Below are 10,787 nucleotides of genomic sequence, written 5' to 3'. Positions count from 1 at the left end.
TTGAGTGCAGCTTGGTGTGCAACTCACAAAGTGCAGGTGCAAGGATGAGTGCAAATGAGGTGGCAGTAGACTTTAAATGTGGAGGACTCGGGTAGAGCGAGTTCTTTAATAACTTAGAGGCTAAAGAAACAGGTTGAACTAACAAACGCCAGCACACTTTGACATGGAAAGTAGTTGTTGTTATCAGGGGGCTGTTTAAAGCCCACCTAGCCTGAGCAGGAGCACGGGTGGAGGAGGCGGGGCTCTACGGCTTCTCATTGGTCGGTTCAAGGACACGGCGTCTACTCCGCGCTCATCGCTGCTCCTGATTGGCTAAAACCGCTGTCACTCATGTAAAGCACCTCCCCCTTCTCCCCACCAACCGGACTGGAGGTCCGGCGGCCACAGCAATAAAAAAAAAAATCACTCTCACGAAAACATCAACCGCAGGATCCGCCGCGGCGCGACCCCGACACCGGGCCGGAGACCATGGATTTAACGGCGTGACAACCGAGCCTACGGTTCTTGTCCCCGGTAGAGTTGGATAATGTTTAGTCTCGAAGCGCGACGGCGGGAGATAACGCGGATGAAATGGCTGTGAATATGCTATTACTTGTTTGATAGGGAGGCGGAGAGAGCGAGAGCGAGCGAGAGAGAGAGGGGGGCCGAAGCGGACTCCCTCCCTCCCCGTAGTACCGCACCGCTCCGCCCGATGGAGGCTGACGGGACGTTCGCAGTGAACCAGAGGCCCGGAGTGTCTCGGTTGTGAGCCGCCGGTACCGTTTTTTCCTCCCTCCGTCCGCCTAATCAGGTGAAAAATTGGCCACACCTGGCCGCGCTGGCAACTTATCCGGGGAGCCCGAATTAGCATAAAAGAAAGTTAGCGGGTTGATTGTTAGCCGCGGTCACTGAGCCTGCGCAGTGGGCAAGATGAAGATAGATATCACTTAGAGGAGATAACTCGACAACTTCAACCGAGTTACTGGACTTTTGAGCATCGGGGCGGCTTACCGACTCCCTCCCCCGACCCCTCCGGACCTCCGAGAATTCCGGAGTTTGTGTATTTTGTCCACCCTCCACCCCCTCCCCCGAAGCAGGACTTCCTTTGACGTCTCGCCGAGCCTCTCCTCCATCGTCCATCATGTCCCTCAAAGACAACCCCTGTCGGAAATTCCAAGCCAACATCTTCAACAAAAGCAAGTGTCAGAACTGCTTCAAGCCCAGAGAATCCCACCTGCTCAACGATGAGGACTTAAACCAGGTAATGTCCGCCCTGTGAGGATGAAAATGTGCTTGGTCTCCACTTGCATGGTGCTTCCACAGCTTGTAGAAAGCTTGCTTCCGTTCACCGGTGCTGCCTTGCAAAGTGTTCACCAGACCAGGGGAGCAACCTGAGGTTCACCGTCTTACCTGTGGACCTTTGGGCTTGCAGACCGCAGGAGTTGGGAATTGAACCGCCAACCCATGCGTAACTACTTTCCAACCCATGAGTGCATATTGGCCTGGGTCCTTCCTGCACTCTTTGCTGAATCTGGTGTCATTTTATTAAAAGTCCCGTCGCTTTAGGATTGCCCATCCATCGGCTTGCAGTCACCTGTGTCCAGGGAGCTCCGGTGAAGTGCATCCCCCCCTAACAAGGACTTGGTTAATGTTTTGTGTTCCCCTACAATGAAAAGCTCCATGGAGCAACCAGCTGTCAGCGTGAGCAGGAATAAGTGCATCTCAACCTAGTTAGGGTTTAAAACCAGGCTCTTCATTGGGTGCTTTTTGACCTTCAGCCCAGCACCTGAGGTTTGCTTTTTTTTTAACATTTGTTTTGTCTATGTCTCCAACAATTTGCAATCCTAAAGGCCCAAACTACTGATATTGCGCTGCATTATTATTTATGACAGCTGGGAATAAGAGGTCAGGAGATCTGAACAGAACTAGCACAAAGTAAGCGACTGCTTTAACCAGTTAACCACTGAAGGGTATAAATTGACCCAGATACCTCAGCCCATCCTTTTGGCAGTATGACTTACCATCAGGGCTGCAGTCAGGTCATGTGTGGAGAGATGGGAGCTTTTTTTTTTTTTCAATTTGAGCTCTGTCTGAGTGTGCTTCCTTGTATTTTCTGCAAACTGTTTTTGCAAGCACGGGCGCAGCTAGAATCCCACTGCCCGATCGCCCCTCAACACTCAATGACTCTGCAGTCTCGTTATCAAAATATCCGAGTCTCTCAAGTGAGATTCTTGCGTACCTTGGCCTCTCATGTGTTTCCCCTGCAGGTCTGCTTAAGGTTATTTGCAGGATTTGCAATTTTTTTTTTTTAAGGTCTATTGTGCCATTTTGTTTATTTAGTTGCTCAGCTGAGAAACAAGCCAGTCCTTCTGTAATCAAAGTGAAAGAGGATTTTGTGGTGGATTATACTTGACTTTACACAGGGTGAAGTTATGACTGTAATCAAAGTTAGTGACAGAGGCGGTCCACGGACGTGCCAGGCCGCTATTAATGTCTGAGCTTTTCCAGTCTGATTTGTTTGCTACTATTCTATAGATTTGGGAGTGTCTGTGAATTATGTAAGAGTGAAATTGTTGAGCTGTTTACTTTTAGCAAAGTTTTGAGCATTAACCTAGTGAAATCTTTACCCATTCACACATACCCCTTCAGTGGTTAAGCCGGGCTTTCTCACTCAAAATAACTGCTGACTACTAGAGTGGCCGGAGTTCAATAGCATACCAAATCTATTTAAGAATGACCGCCAGGCCAACTTGTATTTCTCAGCCGCGACTGCTCTCAGGCTCTGAACTACCTCCCCTGTTTTCTAAACAGTGTGCTGATAACCTTTGATTCTCGCCGCCCCCTCCGCTGATTAGTACAACCACTTTGTGGATCAGAGGGGAAAATCATGTTTGTCTCTTTCCTTATTTGCAGTGTAGCATATTACACAGGAAAAAAGCCAGCTGGTGAGTGTGGCCTGCAGTCAACTCCGGGCAGCTAGTAGACCGGACCAACACAAACCCACTAGCGTTAAGCAACATATGTCCACTGTTTGATAAGGGGCCACAAATGGCGGTCGTGCCTAACATTCGTTTTGTTTTTTGTCATAGCTTCTTGTCTTTGAATTGTTACGTGATGTCTTTTGCCAGAATTTGCAATCAACACTGTTGAATTGTTTTCTCCTCATCAGGCAAAACCTATATATGGAGGATGGTTGCTACTTGCACCAGAGGGAACCAATTTTGACAATCCTCTACACAGATCCCGGGTAAGTGGTTTACATTGACGTCCATTGCTGGACTTGAAATGCATGGAAGGGGTTTGCTGCGGTTAAGTGGGGTGATTGGAAATATCCTGGAGGTGATAGGAAAAGTCAAACAGGCAAAATGTGAATGTATACTGCAAATAACTCTTTCTCAACACTTTTCTACCACAAACCAACACTACATATGATGCGATCTATGAAGGATGGCTATATAAGACCAGCCGTTATCAGCTAGAATAAGTTTTGGTTGGTGAAATGAAGTTGTGTGTTTTTTTTTTTTTTTTTTCTCTCTCTCTAAGCAAATGTTTCCATCACATTTTTGAACTGCGGTTGTTGTTAATTTTGAATGTGGTTGATACATATGCAAAGCGATGGAACCACAAACCATAACGACAGGAATTCTAATCAACCATTTATGGAAATACCCCGTACAGCTGAAAGCAGTAGCACCGATATGCAGCACACAGCAGTAAAGTCACACTTTATAGTGTAACTGATAAAAGAATCAAACAGGAATGTGCTCGCATTGTTTAATTGTTGCAGGTCCTTCGACTGACCAGTTGTACTGTTTAAACACGTCCTTCACTCTAAGTTATGACCGTCCTGGAGGCCACTCTGTTTTCAGTTTAATCTATGTTGTCCAACAGTATTCCTTGACAACACATGGAATTTCAAGACTGCTGCAGCTATTAAATTGTTACATTTTCAGTTAGCTTCCATTCCTTAAAAAGCCCCGTTAAGTTTTAGTTAGCTTTTTAAAAACGTTCAGTCTTTCAACTCTTTTCTCTTTCTGTGGGGAGTTTTGTCTGGACACTGGTTCCTTTCAGAAGATACTGGCCACCTGGCCTGACATCTTTCTTCACATTTGAAACGTTATTATGTTGTCAATTACGCAAAGCCCAATGGTCTATGATTACTCCAAGAAATTTTGATTTGCAAAATTATTTCTAGTTATGCATTCCTCTTTGTGAGATGCTCATCCATGTTTCCCTACAAGCTTAAACACCTCAGTTATGTGTTTTCTGCTCTCAACCGAAATGGTGTTTCAAGCTTGCCAGTTTTCTTGTTTGTTTTGTTTTTTTTTCTCCTCAATCTCAGCCCTCAGTTGCCACACTTCTTCAACTATATCCAGCAGGGCCTCCTGTTGTTTTGCTACTTCTCTGCCTTTTTGTTGACATCTCTGTTTTCAATCCAGGTCATTCACTGTTGCTCCCAGTTGCTACAAGTACTCAAAGCTAAAAAAAAATAGCTGTCAGTATTCCTCAAAGTTCATTTCATTTTTCTAATCATCATCCAATAATTTCACTTACTGCTTTGATGCCAAGCACTTTTCATGATTTTTGATGGATTGTGGCAGCAGATGAGAACTGCTGCCATGATGGATCATGGTTTCTTTTCAACAGTTTTGAATTGTTGTCTAAAACTGCTAAGTTGAACATAATTATCATGAAATCGGATTTTTTTTTTTTTTTTTTTTTAAAACTTAAAATACACTTATTTTTTGTAAATAGTGTCTTAAAAAGGCCAAGTCTTCCGGTCATTTGTGTAAACATTGAGCTAAATGACTATTTTGATATCATTGCAGCTTATGGCGTGTCTAGTTTCTCCTTTAAAAATGCAGCTGTTCCGTACAACCTTTTGTTATTTATCTCTACATTTGACAACACACCGGGATGGTTATTACAGCTCCTCCATCTAGTTCAAGGGTTCGGTAGCTTCCCGTGGACATGTTTTCCCTCTGTGAGAAGAAGCGTGGTTCTCAGGCAAGCGAGAGCCTAATGTTGACCCTTCTGATGAGCCTTGCTCTCTTAGCATCATGTAATGGGAGCCTAACTCTTGCACAACTTCCTTTATTAACTCCCAAATTATACTGCGGCAGTGCATCTCAGAGAGGAGTGTAGGGAATGTGGGGGTGGAGAAGGAAAAGTCCTAGTTCTCACAGTCTCTGATGGCTTCCATATGGGGTTCGGAAAAAGCACCTCTGGATCCTTCACCTAAACTCCTGTCAACAGTCTGCTGCTCTGCTGACGTCACCGCTGATATGTTCTGCCTATTCAGACATTCAGCTTTTCACTGAGGGGCATGATTGTGGGGCTGCACATGGTGCTGAGGTGAGCAAGTTGGTCAGGTTTTGACTGGCCAACAAACAGTAAAAAGTGCTGACTTGTTGGGTGAGTCATGTTTTTGGGACCATGTTGAACAGGTCGAATGTCTGTCCATCAACAGCATCCAGAATTGATCTTTGGGCTGTGATGCTGTAACACTCCCTGTAAACTGTGGATCTTTTTTTTTTTTTTTTTTTTTTTTCCTTTCCCTCCATGTTTGGAATCAACCCCAACATCTCCCTTCATCAGAGCCTGTAACTGTTAGCAGCACCACCGAATCTACCTGCATCCTTTTTTTTTTTTTTAAACCAACAAAGCACATCTCAATTTTTCATGGAGTTGGTGTTGGTGGCCAGGAAACATAACACCATGACAAAGTGGTGCATTAAGATGGGTAGCAGATAGCCGAGCTCATTGAGCTAATGCTGAAAGAGCTAATTTAATACATTGGCGCATCACTGTCAACAACGGGAATATCGTTCTACTTTTTAACAGAAAAATTTGTTTGTTGGTCTTTATCTTCTTTGACCTGAAACACTTAGTTCTAGTTCAAAGCGCTGACATCAGTGTCTGGTTTGACGCTAATATGATAAGAAAGATCTGCTCATGGATATTAAATAATGTAGAATAGAATCGAACTTAATTAATCTCCAAGGAAAATATTTTGCCGGAAGGCTCCAACGTTACAAACGTTCACTCCAAACATGATATTAATTTTATTGCTGTCAAGTTTCCTTATTGCATAAAAGGGGTTATCCACCATATAAAAGTGTGCAAGTTACTTTGTTTATGTTAACAGATTTTGTCTCAGTGTCAGATAAATATATTCCTGTAAAAACACGGTCGATAAAATGTCCACACATTTCACAGTAGTTCTTAATTTTACTAGAAGTGGATAACTTCCGACCCTTGGACAAAACATCCACAACACTTAAACTAAAAGTTACATGTTGCTTAATACCTTAACTTCAATCTGATCTGTCCCTTCGTATAATCAAACGAATTTCGATATCTTTACTGTGACTGATTTCAGGCTTCTTTCTTTTTTTCCTGATAGAAATGGCAACGGCGGTTCTTCATTCTTTATGAACATGGCTTGCTCCGATACGCTCTGGATGAAATGGTGAGTGAAAGCTCTCTGTGTCGGCCGTGAACTCTTCTTTGATGCCAGTTGGGGAAAAAAAGACTGATCTGACGTCCATAACATTTATTGTTCTATTAAGATTCTGTTTTTTAAGTCCTCACGTACCAAACCTTTTAGCTTGTCTCTTTCCTCAGCTCCTTTTTAATAAAACTGCATGATATCAAGGAATGAAAGCAAAGTGGAAATGCACCGGCAAATCCTTTGTAGGGTTTATTTGGAAACAGTAATTAGACATAATCGCCTCCAAATAATAGAAAAGAAGGTGGATGCGTTCATCGTAATGTTCACAAAACTGAAAGATGTCTTATTGAAAAGTAAAATAACCAAGGAGCTAAACGTTTGTTTATTTATGGTTGGTCTAAAATAAACCACTGTTTTTTTTCCAGTTGCGTTGCACCAAGATCTCTCTATTTTTCTTTCAATTTTATTAATCTCTGTTCTTCTCTTTGTTTTTGGTTCCTTCGGAGTCCCTGGTCTAATTCCAAAGGGGAAAAGGGTTACAATTTATTCACTTCAATATCTTTTAATCATTAATGAAACAAAACTTGCAAGTGGCGGCATTTCATAGTTCCTTTTATTTCAAAGATTTTTTTTCAAATTTGAAATAATTTATGTCCAATGTATGAACCTCTTTTCGGTGGTCATCTCTTGCCTTTCTACAGTTAGCTGTGGTAGTTCTTGCTGGAGCTTCACTGAACATCTGTCAGTGCCTCTCCAGGCTGCTCCTGGAGGCTTTTCTTTTCCCCCTCATAATTTCGTAAATTGGATAATAAACATTTTACATTTTACTATCAAATGTTAATTTGGAAAATGGATACGAGTGAAGCCGTGGTGAGATTTTCCTTGAGACTGTGGGAAATCAAATGATTGTAAATTTCTTTTTTTTTGAGTTTGATAACACATTCTTCTGGGAATAGGATTAACAACTGGAGGAAAGGGCTGTTTTGAGACCACTAAGCCTGCCATGAGATGATATTTGTATGGTGCACACTGGTAATAGTCCATGACATTTGAGTTTGTTTAAGGTAGCGTCTGTGTAAATTTTAACGGTAGCTGCAAAGGTACCGTTCATATCGCTCTTGTACAGGACTGTCATTGAAACAGTCATGGATTACTTAGAAATGAACAAGAGGGAAAACCTCATTTGAATTTAAAAAAGCATGAGCGACACAGCACTTTGTGTTTCTGAGGTATATGAAAGCGCCGTGGCCTGACAGCCTGCCCTCGCCGCACTTTACAATGGTGCTGTCTTGCACACAGTGTTGTATTTTGCAAATGTGCTTAACAGCTCACTGACACAGCGGTGTCAAATGGAATGAAGTGAAGCAGCATCATGTTGATACAGAGAGTCATGTGCCAAGTTGCATGTTTTGTTTAAGTGACTGCTGCATATATTTGGCTTGAGTCCCTTGGCAAGGTTGTGTTTCGAAAGGGAAAAACTGGATAAGCCTCTAACTGCCTGCATGATAAAGAGCTTTAAGAATCCTCTTAAGTTGTGCCAGTGGTTACATTTGAAATCCGTAGATCATTTAGAAGAGTACAAAAATTCCCTTGAAAGTCGGGTTTTTGTTCCTCACTTGTTTAAATGCTGTTCTTTAATAAAATCAATTGACCCAAGTAGTTTGACTTAACAGCAAGGGATTTAACGTGGATTATGGTGGAAGCATCAGCATTCGCATTGTCCTTCAGTGTTTATGTGCAGAGGTCAGGGCGATTGCTTTCTCCCTTTTAGAAATCAGCATTTGCATCGTGCAGCTAATGGCAGAGGAAGCATCAAACCAGTTTTTTTTTTTTTTTTTTTTTTTTTTTTTTGTCTCCCTCCTGAACGGTGGATCAAAAGGGAGCCAGTGTCGGCAACAATCTGCAATGGTAACGACAAGAGAAGCTAAAATTGGAGCCCAACATCAACTTTGTGCAGCTGTTGCTCAACACAAAACAATTATTGTGAGAGTTGACTAAATAGAATATTAACTGACACTTGTCACCTGTGTAACAAGAGCTATTATTAAAACAGGAAAAGACTGTAGTTTTTAATAAACAGCTGTTTAATCAGTAGACCCTTCTGGCACTGCAATAGATGTTGACAGACATTTATTTTTTTTCTCGCTCTCATTTATCTTTACACTTTTTATTCATTCTGAACATGACAAAGGGGATCAGTTGAGCCACTAAAATCATTGTAATATTTCTGTCTTTCATTTAATGTAGGGTGCAAAGCTAGAAATGCTTCCTGTCTGCATAACCTTAAAAAGAGGCCTACGTTAAAATCGGCTTTAAGCGTCATTCTGTAAATGCATGTAGAGAATAGCAAGTTTTGCCAGTACAATGTTCCTACGGACCACCTCATGGTCCCCATTCAGCTCGTGGATGATGGGGTGCCCTCGTGTTTTCCTCTCTGCCTGCTTCTATGCCTTTTGTGTCTTCACTCTTAACAAAACCCAGATGGGCTGTTGTCCCATGCAGGATGTGGCTTGGCTGGAAGGAAAATAACTTGTTTAGTGAAGCCCGTAATGTCACAGTTGTAAGCCATTGTTTTCGTGTTGTCGCTTTTCGGTGAACACCGATCGTGACCCGCCGCCTTTCACGGTTTTATGCCAAGAGCTGTGGGTGCTTTGAAGTGTAGATGGGTGCAAAACGCTGCCCATGAAAAAAGGAAGGAAAATATATTTCATCGATCTGAGAGGCAAAGGGATTGAGTGGCTGAAATGTTGGCGCATCAAAAAATATAGGAAAAGCTGCCACATGAGGAATGTGCTACTGTGACTTGGCACAACCATTCCTAATCTGCAGTTCATATAAAGATAGGTTTTATAAACAAAAGTGTTCAAATCAAAGTCTGTATTTGAATTTGAAAGCTAGAGTTTCAGTGAGCTGTGTGTGTGTGTGTGTTTTATCTGGTCAGTTGTCTATGGTTGCGACAGATCACGGGCATGAAACCACAAATGTTTGCGATGAGGCTTTCTCCAGGCCGCAGTGTAAAATGAGCAGACATATCTTTCTTTGTTTTTTTTTTTTTTCTTTTTTAAAGGAATGGCTGCAAAGGCTACGACAGGGAGAGATAAACTGTTTGCTTCATGAGATTTCACTTTTTAAAGCTGCAGGTTTTATCACATATAGGCAAAAATGAACAACATGAACCAGCCACGCACTGGTATAATTAAACTCTTCGATACTCCCGTCTATTTCCATCTACAGGTGAGAACAGTCACGTAGGTGTAAAATGCACTCCAGACCCACGCCACTCTCATGACATCAGTGAGTTTAGACTATCAACACCCACGCTCTAATGACCCTTTTTCTGGCCATGTATGCATAATTCCACAACAGCTTGGTGCAAGTGATCTCTAGACCTTTTTATTACACTTTTAACAAAGAAGTGGTCATCAGTGTGTTTTTTTTTTTTGCCTGAAATCCCTCCGAGCTTGTTCCCTAAACCTGACATTAGTTTGTACTTGTGAATAAGCAGCAATAAGTAAGCACAGTAAATCATTTTTATGATTGATTTGCACTGAATGTACAGTACAATGTGTTCCTGTGTGTGGCCTTGAGCTCTGCAGTTGCGCTATTGTCATTCAAATTGGAAAAGCACACTGCCTTAGACTGCCAAATCAATCACAGTGGACAAAAGGCCCAATGAAATATCCTGCAGTTACAGTCATCCTTGCACCCGATGGGCTGTGTAATAGCCAGATCTTGTTTCTATTATTGTGCTGCAAACATTATCTTCTCATGGTATTTCATTCTTTTCCTTTCCTCAGGGTTTTTATTTTTAAACAGTCCCAGAACAGGATTTTGTGAAACCGCCTGCCATTCCTATCATATCTGAGCATTCAATTCACCAGAGACACTGTATTCTGCCTCTTACTCCAGTTATGACATGAGCTTATGCAACATTAACTAGTGTTTGCCTTTGGAGCTGTCCGACCAAAGGATGCACTGAAGCTTGCACTTGCGCTCTCCCTTCCCTTGTAAACTCGATAATCGACTTCTTTACGATGTATTTTTTTGGATAATCAAAATCCTGTTTCTTGTGTTTGGAAATATGAAAATATTTCCAGGCAATGTACGAGCGTGTGGGGATTAAGAGTTACTCTCTCGTCGCACTGTTTTGAGAATAAGCAAAGTCACAACACCCCCATGTCATCAAGTTGGTAATATTAAAAAATGCAGTTCAAATCATGGCAAGCCATCGCAAACATTTGGAGCAGAGGGGCTTAGCAGAGGAGTTTGACAGTTGGCACGGGCTAAGAGTGTCAGTCCTGTGTCCAGCATTGGTTGGTGTTTTGGAGATGTGACGCGTGAGTCGTCTCCAACC

General features: G+C 42.3%; 1 protein-coding gene across 6 annotated transcripts in view; it reads left to right on the top strand.

The window, feature by feature from the left end:
- The first annotated feature begins 417 nt into the window (after positions 1-417).
- mpripa (myosin phosphatase Rho interacting protein a) overlaps positions 418-10,787 on the top strand; it is a 43,265-nt gene continuing 32,895 nt past the window's right edge. For all 6 annotated transcript variants that reach the window (XR_015104327.1, XR_015104326.1, XM_086140993.1 and 3 more), the window contains exons 1-3: positions 418-1,240; positions 3,149-3,226; positions 6,386-6,451. Coding sequence is in view for 4 of the 6 variants with exons in the window: in XM_086140993.1 (XP_085997119.1) it covers positions 1,121-1,240; positions 3,149-3,226; positions 6,386-6,451 (264 nt within the window). In the remaining 2 variants the exon portion in view is untranslated. The remainder of the gene's footprint in view (positions 1,241-3,148; positions 3,227-6,385; positions 6,452-10,787) is intronic.

This window comes from Fistularia commersonii, chromosome 33 (assembly GCF_037954325.1).
Source record: "Fistularia commersonii isolate RoL2024-O1a breed Wild chromosome 33, RoL_Fcom_v1.0, whole genome shotgun sequence".
Classification (NCBI taxonomy): Eukaryota; Metazoa; Chordata; class Actinopteri; order Syngnathiformes; family Fistulariidae; genus Fistularia; species Fistularia commersonii.
This window is presented reverse-complemented; position numbering and strand designations above follow the sequence as displayed.